The following is a 17603-nucleotide window of genomic DNA, read 5'->3' on the forward strand; positions in this document are numbered from 1 at the left end:
CCGTTTTCTTTCTCCTATCCTAAGAACCATACTCTCCTGGTTCTTCCCTCATTTCTGTTCCCTTCTTCTTCTTTAGAGTTAACAGTCACCCTAGTGATGTTGCGCAGTCCACCAAAAAAAAACTATAGGTATTTATTGCAGTCATAACGCCTATGACTAAGTAGCCATTCCGGCTTTTTCCGTGCCATATTAGAATTTCTAGATTGGTTCAGTTTCATCTTTGATGATTCAACCAATAGCTTGCGCACCCTGAGTACAATATCAAATCAGATCTAATAAATGAATAACAATGTGAACGTTCCTAGCTACTAGTTACGAGTGCAGATTATTCTTTCAACTTGTCCTTTTCCCAATCTTCCATTATACCAAAAGAAGCATCGTGGTTTATGCAATAAGTCTAACCGTAAAGTAGTTCATAATTTTTCACGGCTACTTTCATTCACGAGGCTCGCCTCGTTCTTTTAGCAAATACCTAGATGAGTCTAAAGGCATTGGTATAAAAAGAAAACACAAAATCGATAAATTAAAAAATCATGGTTCGATATTGGGTACACTACAAATGCCAACTCATTGCTTGTTGTTACGAAGTTTTACACCTGCGATGTGCTTGTGTTTGTTATAAGCATAATCATTCTCACAAAATTGTAGGCTATAAAGGCGCTAATGATAATACACTATGAGTGGTAATAAACTACATGGCCACGTCACGACTGCACTGAAGAATTGAGTTCATTCGAGAGTGAATATATTATGAAGCTTCCCACCCAGCACTAATTTTTATTTATTTTCATTCATGATGTTATTTTCTTTTATTAGGTTAATTTTTTGATCGCACAAGTAGCTGCACTATGCCTGGCCAGATTGTTTCGGAAACCATTGAAATTTGCTTCTCCAGAATTCCGTCATACAGTGTGCCTTGTTATTGGTTTGATAATGGGATATTTCTGTTTCGGAAAGTAAGTTATGTTGTTCTTTTTCGTTTTATATGTAATTCCTTGATGTTGCACTATACTTAAGTGCCAATTGTAAAATAACAAAAACGATAAGCTTTGTACGCTGAGAACTTAATCTTGTTTGTCTCTACAGTAATTTACTTTATCGGTTACAATGTACCCAACAATAAAAAAACCTTTTTGAATGTTACTTCGAACGCCACTTGCATGTTTATGTACCACCTATTGACTTGACATTGAATTACGATGAGTAAAGTTTTATGATGTACTTATAAATCAGTTCTATTAACTGTAAACAAAATAACAGCGTGTTCTTTGCGTACATAATATGATGTAGGTATTTAAGATATTCAATAAGAATATTATTTTTTGTCCCACAATCTGTCCTTTAGGGTAAAAAAGTCAGGTACGCCATAACAAGTAGTATGATTTCGAAACTGATCGCAGTTGCAAATTACATCACTAGTATTATTAATTTCATATGAATTATTAAAACTAACATAAACCTATAAGTCTTCTTTAGATGTCACATTTTTACCGATTACTTCCTACAAGTAGAGACTATAGTTGTGGTTTGTTGCTGCGGTCGTATTCACAATCGTACCTATATGTTGTAGATTTTCGTGTTAGTATTTGAACAATTTTATGTCAAGCAATTTATGGTATATTCACTATCCTTGAACTACACGACGCCATTATCATAAAAGAGGCTAATTAGAATTGCTTGTGTGGTATCAATTTAAATGCTTGCTTTAAGTAATGAATATATTTGTGTGTAGCGTTCTCGTAGTTTTCATTGCATGAGTACCATATTTTGCGGTTTGGATAGAAAATAATATATTCTCTAGTGGAACATCTGGCTCACATACCCGTATTATTTATTAGTGAAATCTTTACTGTTCTTTTTTACATTCTTTTGTTATTTACATTGGTTATTTCCCAAATATTAAATTAATTATTGTGTTATAAGGGTTAAGAACAGTGTCGTAAAACGATATATATTTGCTTAAAAATTCACTTGAACCTTTTTACTTAATATTAAGTTTCGTCACTAATTCTAACTAATATTTTAAGTCACATATAAAAATGTATTATTTTTTTAGGCAAGCCGTACATTTGTCCGTTCTGCCCATGTTAAGTTACGTTTTGTTGAAGACTGTACCACATAACACCATGGGAAAGTAAGTAACTACTCGTAAAATTGTGGAAAAACTAAGTATTGACGTTTTTCGCATGACCGAGCCTTAAAAGCAAAAATATCCACGGGCTACAAATAGTTGTTTCATGTATTATTACATATTTCTTAACATGTTATGTTTCTAATAATTGTTTAATTTCAGTGTCATACTAACTGCTTCAATGTTATATCTATCGTGTCTCCATCTTCATCGGCAAATATATCACACGGCTGATTATACATTGGACATTACAGGTTGTTTTAAACCGTTCTAATGTTATTTACTTTGTAACGTAAATATAATTTAATATATTTTCATATTTTAGGTACGAATATAATTTACAATATATATGATGGCCTATTTCAGGTCCATTAATGGTAATAACACAAAGAGTAACGTCACTGGCGTATTCGCTTCAAGACAGTTTGACTCTACAAGAGATAAATTCAAATACAGTAGAGCCGTCGCTGGGAAAAAATGTTTCGAAAATTGAGAAAATTCCCTCGCCGCTAGAATATTTTGCGTACACATTAGCCTTCCAGACGTTGATGTGTGGACCCGTTGTGTTCTATCCTGACTACATCAATTTTATTGAATGCGTACGCGCTGATGGTGTAAGTAGAAGTTTGCAATACTTATTTAGAGGTTTTCGTATAGCAATTATTTTACAGCAGTAAAGTTGTTTGTTACTAATATCAAAAATAAAAACTTTTCAGGACGAAAAGCATGAAAAAGGTCGCCCAGAGCCATCACCACGAAGAGCCGTCATATACAAAGTGGGCGGGTCTGTCGCAGCTGCCTTACTCTATCTAACTTTGGCTAAGAAATATCCACTTACCGTTTTAGAAGGTTGGGTATTATTTATATTTTGTTTTTTTTTATATGTTTCTGTTGTATACGGGGTTGAAATAAACAATATAAAATATAAACCATTTTTATGCTTTATTAGGAAAACACTATTATCTTTGCAAGATGTGGAAACAGTTAATACATAGAATAGAATACAGTGCGTGAATTATTTTAGGCATATAATAGACTTGAACAATTATATTACGCGTGATATGTCATGGTATAAGCCATATTTCTTATTCCAGAATTAGTAGACCCGACATCTGAAGTGTCTCGCTCTTGGTCGGCCGTGTATCTTCTCTGGTACGCGTACCTCTCTACGCTAGTTGTACGCTGTAAATATTACCATGCGTGGCTGCTGTCAGAGGCCATTTGTAATAACTCGGGCATGGGTTTTAACGGATATGACGTTGATGGCACCCCCAAATGGGACAAAATGTCTAACATCGACGTTTTTGGTTTTGAGGTAAGGTTTCTGTTAAAGTTGTCGTCATTTGAAATAAATATTTTTGTAGGGTATTAATAACAAGCATGCATGAAATATGCAATTAAATTCTTGTTCATTCGAATAAATACGGCGTGGATTGTTTCCGCTGCGGGCTTGGTAAATCATAACGCATATTCAAGGTCTTTTGTTATGTGAATGTTTACACACTTAGTTGTGTGCCTAGAGCCACTACAAGTGTCCCCCCATGCATGGGCGTGCATTAGGTGTAGACTGTGCGCACAAGGATTGTCTCGGGGCGAAATCTAGAACGTTCAAAATCATTTGAACCTCCTTCCTTCTCTAAATCGGGCTGTAGGAGTAGAGTCGCAATATGTGGCGTTGGTGTTCAGTTGGCGCAGAACTTCCGCACGGCGGTGGCGAGCTGGAACAAGAACACGAACGCGTGGCTGCGCGGCGTGGCGTACGAGCGCGGCGGCGCGGCGTGGCGCACGGCGCGCGTGTACGCGCTCTCCGCCGTCTGGCACGGCTTCCACCCCGGATATTATCTTACATTCTTTGCAGGCGGGATGTTCACCGTTGCTGCTCGGAAGGTAATGGTACCAAATACATAATAGGTATACCTAACATATATTTTTTTCTAATCAAATGTACTCATTACATCAAATAAATATCTGAAACGCACTTATACACAGTTGCCAATGCTATTTGTAAATATTTATCAGTTTTCTAGAACATAATACTATGATCAGTAACCAATTAAACTTCGTAAATTGTCGGTTCCTCGTATCTTTACATTTTATACTATTTTTGCTCGCGGCTCCGCCTGCGTAAGAGTCTTCCGGGATAAAAGTCCCGTTATATATTTTTGGTGCGTAACTTAACTGCTTACGCAGCGCAACGGACACTCTCAAAGTACTTAATAAATTTTACCCGTGTTTGTATTTTCCGCTAATGCTCCGCTCCTATTGGCTATTGCGTGATGTTATAGGCATGTAGCCTTTATAGATGGGTTATCCTACATTAAAAGATTTGTCAATTCGAACCAGCAGTTCCTGAGATTAACGCGTTCATACAAACAAACTCTTCAACTTTATATTATAGTATAGTGCAGGAATGGCAAACCATTGGCACACATTGCATTGACAAAGTAATTCGGGCGCGCGAGTATTATGCCAAACATTGTATGTTATACATCTTTCTTTGGGCTTCACTTCGCTTAACATCAGGTGGAGTGAAGCCACTGCCGATTCCCCGTAAATAAAAAAGAACAAGACACAGTTGGATCATAAAAAATATCCTAAAAAGGGGCACTCGGATAGATAAAACCGGTCCTGGATGGCACGTTACAGGTCATATATTTTTTTTATTTAAATAATAGCTCGTTATCTTGGTATAGTGTATAGATTTTCCACAAAATTTCCAATGTCGTGTGATGCGTTACAGGTGCGATCAGCAGTGCGTCCGATGTTCCTGGGTAGTCGACCTAAGAAGTTCTTGTATGACTCGTTGACGTTCATCACAACGCGCGTGGCGATGACATACGCCACGGTTCCGTTCGTGTTGTTGCATCTCTCGCCAAGTCTGGCGTTCTACGGGTAAACTTCTAAGTCTTCTTGACATTTAGCTGCTATCGTTCCGATACTGTTTTCTTTTTAATAGATATTTGAGTCGAAAAGTTTTATATACTTGTATAATAAATAAATCCAGTATTATAAATAAATGAAATATGAAACAAGAGTAGGTAACTGGTTAACAAAACGCTCTAATATATAAATGGTATTTCTTTTCAGGAAATTTTATTATTCGCTTCATTTTATTGCGCTGGGCGCATTGTTAATACCAGAAAAGTCCAAACGCTCAAACTCCCCAGTTTCTGCACAAAGTGAACATTCAATGTGTGCTAATTCACAAGAAAATATGATGACATCAAAACAAAGAAATGGTGACTTCAATGCTAAGTTGAAAATAACATAGGGATTATAAATCATTGTTATTAAGTATTAGATCTTACAATACTAAGTAAGCTTTGAAATACCGTCATAAGAATGGTGAATGGCAACCAAGATCATCACACTCGAACCCTTTACTTGGCTATCAATATTTATTTATTTTACATGGGAACATTGTTCGACTGTTGTATTGGAATATTACTTCAAGTATTGCATTACTGTGCATTTATTTTTAAGAAATTTTAAGTTATACAAAACATTTATTTTATGTATTATGATATTTTATCCAGAAAAGTATTTCTCGATTATTAATATAGACATGCGATAATATACGGCAGTTATGGTAAGATCTCACTTAGTTATTGGACTTTTTATATTATTTATCTTCAATGAATTGTTTACATTACATGTATCTACTAGCTGTTAAGGATTAGTATATCCTATGATTATTGATTATATTAATTTTATTTATTTAAAGCTATTTCGTGTTTAGAATACTCGATACAATATTAAATCTATAATGGTGGATGTTACTTTTATTTACTATGCAAAATGTTGATAGAAGGGACTACTACAGAAACATTTACTAAGTAACTAATGTGAGTAAAGTTTTATTTTAGTACATTATATTACTAATACTACCTACTAAAATATTTAATAAGGGGTTTTTTCAATCATAAAAGGCTATTATATATTTAATTATATTTATAATCTATAGCTTGAGTGAATACAAACGGGTAAAATTATAAAAATCGTAATTTATTTATACCAGTTTAAATTTTTCTTAGTGTATGTTTTGTTTTAGACTATGAACAATTTTATCTGGTGCTTGTAAAATCTGCCTTAATGATGTTACATATACAAACCAGATAACACAAATATCCATTGTATTTAGCTTTGTTATTTTATAAAAGTTACAATTTATAAAATGTTGAAATATTATATAATTTTTATACTGATTATGTTTTTGATGGCAGACCCAAATGGAGTTATTTTAAAATGTCATTAAGATTCAAGTATGTTATTTTGATATTTATTAATGTTATCTGATTAAATTAGCGTACAAAATGTTAACGTTCTAATTTTTTTTTAATATTGTAATATTTTAAGAAATATTATTTTAACTATGCGTCCGGCAGTTATTTGTTTTTAAAGTTTATAAAGAGTAGAATTAAGATAGTTGGCTAGACTTTTTTTTTAGAAAGTTACATGTTTCGATACACAAAATTGTCAATAATCAATGTTACTTGTTTGAAATGCTATTATGATAGTGACATTTTATAAATGCGGTAAATATTTGGAAGAAATTTATCAGTTCTTTCCATAAAAAATATATATCAGCATGGCCATGACAGAGTTAGTATCTGTACAAGACGTTGATATTAAGGTCGGATGTTGGTCACTTGGAATTCCTAATAATTATTTTGAGAAAAGTTCCTATAATAATAGCATTTGAAACTAAAATTGAAAGTTAAATAACGGCGACGGCAGGCAAACAGAGACTGAGAGCTGGCACCTAGATCATCTTTTAAAATTACCAATTTCTTACTGTCAATTTCTCCAAAGTAATGTTGAATCTGTTTCCATACATTTATATTACATTATTTTAAAATATAGGTCTTCCATAAGTAAGTAGGCTGCGTAATGTTGGTTATATTTCTCGAGGCCATACTTGACTCACGTAATTATTTACCGCCAATTTCAATAAAATATCCCGATCTGATTTTTCGACGATCTATTACGAAAATTTACCAATCAAAACGAAGTTTCTTTTGATATGCTTACAAATTATAATTTATGTTTATTCTCGAAATCGATTGAAGATTGCGATTGGGATCGTTTATTGAAAACTACTGTTTGGTTAAACGAGTCTCTAATGTAACTACTTCATAATTTACATATTCCATTAAAATGTATGACTAAATTATTTATTGCAACTAAAGCATGGGTATCGTGTGTTACTTTCCAGGGGAATTATGAGAGCGCCCCAGACAAAAAAAACACTTGAATTTCTGCGTAATTGCATTTCCCTACTTTTTAATTCTTATATCGGTCGAATTCCATATAATAATAAATAGTTGGCTACAAGGTTTTGGTCCAGTAGTTCATGAATTCAATTTATGTGTCTTAACATGGAAAGGTGGACACGGTAAAGGCTCAATCAGAGCACCCACTTCTGTCCAAGTTTATTTCATGACAGGAAGCGAACTTATCGCCCTGTTTTACTTTATCGATATTTGTAATGAACATTTTATTAATACTGTAAGAGGTAATAAACATCCAGAAAGAGTGTAAACAGCAAAACATTAATATAAAAATAATTAGACCTTATAATACAGCATATCGATTAAAAGTATTTTTAATAGTTTCTTCGTTGTTTGTTAAAATCTAGTTATTACAGTTATGATGTATGACATGAAGTCTTTTTACTTATAAGAAAATTCATCGAACTTGATCAACAAGCATGGACAATGATTTATGATTATAATAATAGGGTATTTTACTATATCTGCAATCAAACTTAATAAGATGCTCGTTCCCTTACACAATCAAAATATTTTAATGTTTATTCATAAAAATAGATGATATTGTCTGTTCTACAAAAGCGTAAAGCGGTAATCACGATTATCATGCCATCACTATACATTTACCATTCTAGTATTTTGATTAAGGATTTTCGAAATAATTGTTTATTGATAGACTTGTAATTTTTTTTTTTATAAATATCGTACAATAGAAGATGGTTTTGCGAACTTGAAACACACGTTTTGTTTATATTTGACAAATGACCTTTGACAACTGTTGTACAATATCGAATAATGTCACTAACCAAGGCAGCATGGTGGCTAGCGCTTTCGTGTGGAAATTTAAAACATAAAATTTAATGATTTTTTGGCACTTACGGATTTCTCAAAAATGAAACAAAATTTCTGGTGGTTTATACATATCTTAAGTTCAAAATAAGACAATTCAAAAAATGATAAAATACTCTAAATGCGTTATCAATGTAAAAATATGTACTGAAGTAAAAAAAAATCTTAAGTAATAAAGAATAACAGAAAACAGCGTTTTATTAAGTAATGTAACATTTGTTTTTATGAATTGACAGTGCGTTAATCGCCTATTAACGCAAAAAGAGACAAATGTTTCAATCCCACATCAGAAATTAAAACATATGATAAAATCTTACTGGATCGTAAACAATGCGTGTAATTTTACTCTCTTTATTTTTACATCGCGTGAGTGTTTACATGGTACATGACCCTAACGCTGTTCATAATTAGTAAACCATTTAATTGGGAAAATAAATCAAATTGAACAATACGAACGTAGAAGACTAGTTTTTATTATAATTAATCTCATTTATCTTTATGCTAGTCAGATCACTGAAAATCTGGCAGGACATACTGCATTTAGTTTCTACCTGCTATTTCAGGAATGAAAACAATTAATCCATAATTATAAAGTTTTTTTTTTATAACGGATGTTTACTATTGGCGCTTAGTTAGCGACTTGGATAGCATGTGGGAATCGGCGGTCGGCCGTATTCCTATGTTGTATAATGTTATTCGATGTGTATAATGTATAATTGTATATTAAGGTTTTCCTAATGTTTTCCTTTACAATTAAATCCAGTCTTAGCTTAGTTGCAAGAATTGGTATTTCCGCAATAAAGTATTTTTTATGTCTGGTTGAATTGAAGTCAAAATGAATGAATGCATTAAACTTGATCTCATTGCGCCCATCTAAAACCTGTGGCTTCCTATAACACTAAGCGCCCATTTCCGTTTTACTCACACAAATATGCAGTTCTTGAAAATTAGATTAAAATTTATTTTTTTAATCCACTGCACCTCATGGTAAGTGGAGTGGTATCTGGATAGTGTTCAGACTGACAGGAGTTGATTATTCCTGTTCTCTTGCCAGTTGGCACAATTCTGACCATCTGTCTGAAATTTACTAAATTGATGATATTCTGGAATTTGAAGTCTCTATGTGCTAGTAAAATATAACAAACCATTTCAAACTTAATGTTAACAATGTATAACATTTCCCATTGTTAGGGACAATGTGACAATTGGGTTTAAAATTCAACCGTTATATACATGTATATATAAATATTTAATATAATATACCTTACAATAAATTGTGTTTTTTATTTGACTTCAGTGTCTTGAAAGCCTGCCTTATACTACACAGTGCACCAGGAACATCATTGGTTTCTAGCAATTTTCTCTTAATTTCTTTGAATTCTTCAAGATTTGGTGTTGTACTCAATACTGAAATCATATCAAAGTTATAAATTATATTTTTTTTACAAATTGTACTTAGACTGAATATTAATGTTCATGCACAAACATATTCTTTTAATTTCAATTTTTCTTATGCTAAATTGTTTTCTATGGAATGCATGAAGTTAACATGCCATAAATGAAAACAAGGGATGGACACTTAGAAATATCCATGAATAAATAAATATATCTTCCCAATAATGAATGTTACAGCATATTTGTATTACAATTGCAGAGTTTATGAAGATATTTGAGTGTATCAATGTTTTAAGTAAAAAAAAATTGAATCACAACAGACTTGGGTGAAACTTTTTATCCCAAACAAATACACATTTGTCCTTTTGTTTTTGGAAAGATCTTTCAGACAGACAAAGTTAACAGCCAGAGCCATAACTCAAAGCTTTAGTTTATTTTTATTATCATCATCATTTCAGCCAGGAATCATCAACTGCTGGACATAGGCGCCACACGGACCAGTTCTGGGCAGCCCTCATCCATCGGACTCTGGCAAACCTCACCAGATTGTCGGTCCATCTTGTGGGGCGCCTGCCAACATTGTTTATTTTTATACCTCTACAAAACTTTTGTTCAACCTACTTTGAAAGTGACCCAGCTTGGTGTCCTTTACAAGACGAACAGAATAATTTTCAGACTCTTTTCGGGCTTCTGTGAAAAACTGTATAAAAATTGTTTCCTTTTCAGCATCTTTTGACTCAATAGTAAAATAAATCTTCAATATTTTTTTGTAATTTTTCTTTGCCATTAGGAATGCCTCATGTCTGTCTTTGATTTCTTGTTCAAACAGTTTCACATCTGTAAAATAAGGTTAAAAATTTAATTATGATAATATGCCATAATTTTGTAAATTCATAAGTTCATTTTGGAAACACATTCATCTATGGAATGAAATTCTTACGTTTTATGGCCGGCAGCACATATTATAATTACTATTCAGCAGTTGTTACTTAAAAGTGTTTAAAGACAATGAGGACTACTATCAGGAGATCCATTAGCCTACTTTTTCTTTTACAAGTATAAAAAAGGGATAAACAATTTTACCTTTTTTACGTTCTTCATATTGTAATTGCTTTTTGGAAATTTGTTCACTCAATGCGTCAAGTTCTTGTTTCAGTATTTTATTTTTGTCGCAAAGATACTTTAGTTCTTCGTCATAGCTTTCTGTTGTAAACTTTGTATTTTTTGATTTTTCTAATTTAAAAGCATTGTCCAAAAGCGTATTAATCGCTGTGTGTATATTTGAAAAACAAATTTCAAACTCTGCAAAACTGCTGTACTCAATATCTTCAAGAAGTAAGTTTAAATTCCATTCGTCTTCAATACCACCCATTATAAATACCTTTTTTCTTTATATTGAGAGTAAGATTATTCAATGTTTTTATTGAGTCTGCAATTACTATGTAATATTTATTTACAAGAAATGTATGTAATACGGCGCTAATAATACACCAGTCAAAATTTCAAAATACAACGGCTGGCAAGCAGTGTTGCCAGATTAATCAAAGAGTATATAATCACCACGTTTTAGACCAGCGCGGCGTGGCGGTCGGCAACACGCGGCCCGCGAACATTCTGTTTGTGGCGCGTGATTGTTTTTAGCTTAAATCGGACGTTCCGCAGAGAAGGTTTTTCGATATCTACCTTGCCGCGCGACCACCGCGCTTCAGAGGAGCGATCAAAGCCGCACTATGGCCGTATTACTATACAAAACATAAGACACCGAATATAAATTGGTAGTGTCGAATTTTTTAGTTGCTATGCAACAGACTATGCAATGTGCTAATTCGGTATAAATCCAAGTATAAATTAGTGTACCTGACGATAGTACATAATATTAACTCCATGGTGTACCTTCAATAAATAGAAACTACTTGTACTTTTGACTTTAGACGATTAACGTGTAATTTAAAGATATCGTCTAAATGGAACCTAGAACGGAATAATTTAATTATCTACTGGCAACTCTGATTTAGTACATGAAGAAGTGAAAAGAATGAATTACAAAAGAAATTGTGATGTGATACTAAAATTGAAGTACTTAGTTGTAAATATTTTTGGAGACTATCAATAAAACAGTTTAATTACAGTTGATAATAATTATGATCATCAATACCTCTTTGCTGCCGGCGTTATTTTTTATTTATTGCTGACTATTGTTTTTCGAAGAAGATCGACGAAGGGAAATGTAATGTATATCAAGAGATATTAAAAAGTGGAATAAAAAGGGATTTTTATCAATCTAAGATGTTTAAATTGTATTGTTTCAGGTTTTGCTAACAAAATAAAAAAGAAAGACTTATATACGTCGTGTTCTTTGTCATTATGTTTTATAGCATTTGTGATGAAAAACTGATTAGACTTATTGGTAGGTTTGACACCGATTTTATGCATAGGAATATATTTGTGCAGATTTTGTCCAATGGGCCATTGTCTAAGCTGTTTAAAAAATCAAGCTAATGCTGATATTACTACACCAAATGGCAAAAAAGATGGTGAGTATTGATGTAACTTTTCCATGTTTTTAATCATATTTATATTAGCATTTTGACATGATATTCAGTTAATGATCTATTTAGTACATGTACTATTAAAAATTAAATGTTAATTATTTTTATGTAGTAAACTACTGCCTAACATAAGTATGTTATCCCACTTTCATCATATTTTGTTTAAACACACCCATTCTTGTTGAAATGATTCTAAAAATACAATAATAATATATTCCTTTTGAATAACTTAATTGTGATGTTGAATTTACAATATTGGAGTAAATAACTTATGCATATTGAAATATATTTTACATGTTATGTAATTTTTTAACTAATTGGGATTTTGCTCATTTCTTTTTTCAGAGATGACAGAGATAGTTCCTGTGTCTGTTTATCCGCATGAAGAACCATTATTGCATAATAATGAAAATTGCACAAGCAGCTTCAAGAACACAAGGATAACACAGAACGCTAACACAATGAACTCTTTTGGTGAACAAAGTGCAAGCGAAACTGCTAATATACAGAAAACACATCAGATATCAGAAAAAGTACCCAAGCCATTCTATCAAAAGTTGCCATCAATTCCAAGGACTATGTCATCTTTAGGATCAAATGATCACAGAGTTTCTGAAACAAAGATTAATCAATTATTTGACCAATATAAAGACTCACTGGAGGATGCAATATTAGCTGAAGGAATTGAGAATCTTTGTAATGACTTACAATTAAATCCAGACGATTTTAAGGTCCTAATTCTTGCTTGGAAATTAAATGCTAGTCAAATGTGTCACTTTACAAAATCAGAGTTTATACAAGGTTTAAAAAGCATGAAAACTGATTCTATTAAAGGTATTCAAAATAAGTTAAATGAAATTACTAGCGAATTGAGAAGAGACACTGAGCAGTTCAAAGATTTATACAGATTTACTTTTAAATTTGGTTTAGACGTTAATATAGGTCAGAGAATATTACCAACAGATATTGCAATACTGTTGTGGCGTTTAGTTTTTACAAATAATGAACCACTTATATTAAATAAGTGGTTGAACTATTTAGAAAAGAATCCACACATAAGAGGCATTCCTAAAGACACATGGTATATGTTTTTAAATTTTTGTGAGTTTGTTGGAGATGACTTGAGCAGTTATGATGATACAGAGGCTTGGCCAAGCCTGTTTGATGACTTTGTGGAATATGAAAATGATCAGGTTAATCAAAACATTTCAAAAAATGACATTAAACTACAAGATTAATTTCCTATGAATGCCAAATTTAGCTAATATAGGTACTTAATAAGATATTGAGACTGATAAAACCTGAAATGGATGTTAAATGATGTTAGTTAGCCTTTTTTCTCTCATGAGACTAAGATATTGATTGTGATAGATTCAAAGACCAAAATTGCTTCAGCTGCGAGGAGCTTATTGAATGTCTTCATATATGACAGGCACGGCTGAGACTAATCACTATGGCCAGCCTGAAGTTAGTCATGAGCACCTTTCTTCTGTAGAATAAATTTTGACAGGAGGCTTACAGGGCAGTTGAAGTGACTTGCTGCAAGTATAGTATAAAGTTTAGGAACAGCTGTTCTGATTGACTTTTATTGATTTATTGTGCCACAACTCAATAACTTTTTTTATTACCATGAGTTTGTGTTGTGCATAGTAATATTAGTTCCACATAAAGTTATCTTTGGTTTTGAAGACTATCCAGTGCATTGTTTGAAAATGAACAAAAATAAATGTGGGCAGTAGCTTAAGGTACTAATATCTTCAGCTTTATGAGTTAAAATGTACATAATGTACTGTTATATTTTATAATATTACGTATCTATATTACATGTAAAACTATTCTAGCAATTCTTTTCTATTAAGAACTTATAATTTTATATTTAACATTCCACATATGGAATTTGTGTAAATAATTTATTTTTCATTTGGGTATGTTAATCTGTTTGTTTTCTTAATTCTGACTGTATGTTGTTAATTTTTACAGTTTGGTTGTTCATACCACCACATTCGAAATTTTGCACAAACAGAAAATTGCCTGATACTAATAAAATAATTATTGTAATGTGATATCTAGTTTTGTTACCTAGTTTTACGCGGTACTACGTCTTGGTATATACTAGCCTTTGCCCATGTACGTTTTATTTTTACGAAATATGGAAGGTGTCCAGTAACGAAACGAGAGTAGGTTAACAATAAATCTTTTTTATATCTTTTATTGTGGAATGGCTTCGCACTTGCCAATGTCAAATTAAAGTTTACTTTTTTATCTGTTCATCCTTTAGCACTTATATTATATATCCATGTAGCCAAAAAACTTAACAAAAAATAAAATCGCCTTCAAAAACCACTAAAAACCTAAAAATAATTTAATATTACCTATATACTGGTTACCAATTTTGGAGTCTTATTTAAAGAAAACTCCATCTAAATAGGATCGTGGGCATATATATAACTAACATACATGCAGCTTTGTGAAGTCTTAAAAAACTTTTGTAGCTGCAACTGCAGTACTGTGTTAGTGATTAGTGACGTGTAACACGCCAGTGGCGGCTTAAACTGGAGGGTAGTCCTGGGCGCTGGCGAAAAAGTCGCCGATTTTTACTTTCTAACGGGTAAATGCTTTATATGCCGAGATGTTATTAGCTGTATTTTACATTAAAAAAATTGCATACTCAAATACTTACTCAAGCGTCAGTGTACCAATTAGAGCTACCACCACCGCCGTGAGGTTATATAATTTCGACCCTGAAATACTTACTTGTTATCTTGCATTCTTGATTGCACATTACATCACCTTTTAACATGGTTTTACACTGCGGATATACATAATCCATAGTCATGTTCTGTTCGTTACAAACAATTTTGAAGATCAACTTTGTTCATTCACGGGTATGCTATGGTGGACTCACTTATTTATAGTGATATAAATTTAAGGAGTCATTCTCAGAGTTTACCAAACTACGTATTGTGATTTGGACAATAAATTTTTGATAAAGTTGGAGAGTCATTTCTAAGACTGAGCAAAATTGCTAAACAGAAGATTAAGCATTCTGAATAGCATATTCAAAGCGGTACTAATACCCTAGATTATACATATGCGTATGTTTCCGTTGTCAGTAACTAGGAACAGTAAAGAGCGTTAGCTCGCGTACGCTATAAAAAAATCTATACCGTTTTTGTAGCATGCATATTTGCTTTCCTTTCCATAATATATCTCGAACTATATCCTGGGTACGCCATAGATATATCATACCAGTTAATTCAGTCTGTACCTAATTATGAGGACCAGTCTATAGGTAATAATAAGGGCCAACAAGCTAAGCGCGCTTGCTCAAACGAACAAAAATTTCAACTTTATAATATAGATTAGGTACCATAATTTGTTTTTGATTTATACCAATAATTACCACCAACTCTTCACTACATGGAGTTTCTAATGGCAGTGTCCATTATTACAAATAGTACGAAGAAGTTTATTTGAAAAAATATAACTTAGGCATGTTTCTTAAACACGTGAGGGATTCGTAGTGGAGTTAATAAACGGATTTAATTTCATTTCTCAACTAGTAAGTAATTCTCAATATTAAGTATGTAGTTAATCTTAAAAATAATTCTTTTATATAGGAAGAAAATGCCTGATAAATCTATACAGCATAGGTGCACGGTTGAATAGATGTGTAGATGTGGAATTTCAGTAAACATTCAGGGAATTAAAAAATAAAATACCTAACCAAATATCTACACTCTTTTTAATTATGTATCTAGTATATTCGATGTAAATGAGAGGATTTTTTCCTCATTCAGACACCCAGTAGGTTATCGAAACAACGCTTAGTATGTATTTTTTATGATATTTATAACAAATAATTATTGTCTGTACAAAAATTAGGGAATGATTATTATTTTTGAATTAAAAAGATTTTAAATAAAAAGGGAGCTTTAAAACAATCATAGCGGCGTTAGTACAACTTCACATCGATGGAAATTAAAAACGAAGCTTCACTTTTGTATGGGACTTAAGGTGCGAAATGTAGTTTTTAGAAAACTGATTATCATTAAAAATGCTGAAACTGATTCTTGAAGAATATCAGCATACTTCTCTGTTCTTGAAGAAGAAATTCGATTTTCTAGTTATTACGTAAGGGGAACAAAGAATATATACGATTTTATGCTGTTTCGAAAATAAAATTCTCAAGAGAAATTAAAGCATGACATGTATTGGAAAGATTAAAAAAAGATATTATCTGATTAGGAGCCCTGATATTTATAACAAATAATTATTGTCTTACAAAAATTAGGGAATGCTTTTCTTACTTATATATACGCATTTCGTACACATACATACGAGAAGAAAATCACCACCTCTTTTTGGTTTTAGAAAACAACAGGAAAATTTTATTCATTAATTATAGTAATTTAGGACCCTATGAACACGATTTCGCTCGGGAATCGTTACTTTCGACTTATTTTAAGAGGTTCCATTCCACTCTCATTACATGCGGATTATAACTGAAATTATGTCGCAAGTAATTTTTTTATTACCTAAATTAGTTCGCAGGAGTATCTAGAAAACATTAATATAGCTATATCTTATAAATGACTTGTTTTAGTGATATTTATCTTCAACACTCAAGTGTATGATATGATTTTGGAATTTATGCAGATCCTCTGCACAAGTACCACGAACCATATTAACTATGTTAATAGATGATTTTTGAATCTCATAAGATTTAAGCCAAGGAAATAATATTTTTCCTCAAAGTACACAAGATGACCTACCAGAGTACCTACAAGACTTTACAACAAGTTTTAACTTTGTTTTGCCTACCAATGTTCTGAAATCTAATCGTATATGATATATCTTAGAAAATTTTATCCTCTGACATTCAGTTCATTTTTTCTTGGTCATTGTCAAGGACAAAGTTAAATTTTGCTTTATCTAGTATGGGGCATAAGGAAGACATATTAATCTATATTTATAAAATTCTAGACTATTATTATAATATAAATAATTATTTCCCCTATCCAAGATATCTCAGCGGTGACAGTCTAGTTGGTTGTGTAACGGACTGCCGAGACTAATGTCCGCGGGTTCAAATCCCAAAGGCACACACCTCTGACTTTTCTTAAATCATGTGTGAATTCTTTGAGAATTATCGCTTGCTTTAACGGTGAAGGTGTTTACCTTACCTACAACGTGAGGAAATCTCTTAGAAGTTTTTTAAAATAATTTTGAGGGTATGTAAAGTTTACCAAACCGCACTAGGCCAGCGTGTTGGACTACGTCCTACCCTCTAAGTAGTAGAGGGGCCCGTGCACAGCAGTGGGACAGTACATACAGGGCTGATATTATATTATTATAATAAGAAAAACACATCCAAATCGGCTGTTTTTGAGAATTAAGAATTTTGAA

General features: G+C 32.4%; 3 protein-coding genes across 3 annotated transcripts; 2 read left to right on the top strand and 1 right to left on the bottom strand.

Annotated features, from left to right (window-relative positions):
- Positions 1 to 691: 691 nt before the first annotated feature.
- On the top strand, positions 692 to 8488 carry LOC115451875 (lysophospholipid acyltransferase 2). The gene is made up of 9 exons (XM_037438014.1): positions 692 to 956; positions 2057 to 2134; positions 2294 to 2385; positions 2498 to 2745; positions 2848 to 2980; positions 3226 to 3446; positions 3818 to 4018; positions 4872 to 5023; positions 5219 to 8488. Exons 1-9 carry the CDS (start codon positions 934 to 936, stop codon positions 5400 to 5402), a joined length of 1332 nt encoding a protein of 443 aa, XP_037293911.1. The 5' UTR covers positions 692 to 933; the 3' UTR covers positions 5403 to 8488.
- Positions 6933 to 11445, bottom strand: LOC115451878. The gene is made up of 3 exons (XM_030180278.2): positions 10729 to 11445; positions 10267 to 10482; positions 6933 to 9657 (listed from the first exon to the last, which is right to left on the bottom strand). The coding sequence occupies exons 1-3, from the start codon at positions 11015 to 11017 to the stop codon at positions 9515 to 9517; spliced, it is 648 nt and encodes a 215-aa protein (XP_030036138.2). The 5' UTR covers positions 11018 to 11445; the 3' UTR covers positions 6933 to 9514.
- A 181-nt stretch (positions 11446 to 11626) lies between these two features.
- On the top strand, positions 11627 to 15189 carry LOC115451877 (DCN1-like protein 3). Its single transcript, XM_030180277.2, has 3 exons — positions 11627 to 11872; positions 11955 to 12179; positions 12540 to 15189. Exons 2-3 carry the CDS (start codon positions 12107 to 12109, stop codon positions 13430 to 13432), a joined length of 966 nt encoding a protein of 321 aa, XP_030036137.1. The 5' UTR covers positions 11627 to 11872; positions 11955 to 12106; the 3' UTR covers positions 13433 to 15189.
- The last annotated feature ends 2414 nt before the right edge of the window (positions 15190 to 17603 follow it).

The sequence above is a fragment of the Manduca sexta genome, chromosome 12 (assembly GCF_014839805.1).
Source record: "Manduca sexta isolate Smith_Timp_Sample1 chromosome 12, JHU_Msex_v1.0, whole genome shotgun sequence".
NCBI lineage: Eukaryota > Metazoa > Arthropoda > Insecta > Lepidoptera > Sphingidae > Manduca > Manduca sexta.

Excerpts from the sequence above, each read along its gene's own strand:
- LOC115451877 (XM_030180277.2), top strand. The coding sequence starts at position 12,107 with ATGGGCCATTGTCTAAGCTGTTTAAAAAATCAAGCTAATGCTGATATT. Across the intron at positions 12,180-12,539 it reads ACCAAATGGCAAAAAAGATG|AGATGACAGAGATAGTTCCT; the intron begins GTGAGTATTGAT and ends TTCTTTTTTCAG.
- LOC115451878 (XM_030180278.2), bottom strand. The coding sequence starts at position 11,017 with ATGGGTGGTATTGAAGACGAATGGAATTTAAACTTACTTCTTGAAGAT. Across the intron at positions 10,483-10,728 it reads ATATGAAGAACGTAAAAAAG|ATGTGAAACTGTTTGAACAA; the intron begins GTAAAATTGTTT and ends CTTATTTTACAG. Across the intron at positions 9,658-10,266 it reads CAAGCTGGGTCACTTTCAAA|TATTGAGTACAACACCAAAT; the intron begins GTAGGTTGAACA and ends ATATGATTTCAG.
- LOC115451875 (XM_037438014.1), top strand. The coding sequence starts at position 934 with ATGGGATATTTCTGTTTCGGAAA. Across the intron at positions 957-2,056 it reads GGATATTTCTGTTTCGGAAA|GCAAGCCGTACATTTGTCCG; the intron begins GTAAGTTATGTT and ends TTATTTTTTTAG. Across the intron at positions 5,024-5,218 it reads CCAAGTCTGGCGTTCTACGG|GAAATTTTATTATTCGCTTC; the intron begins GTAAACTTCTAA and ends ATTTCTTTTCAG.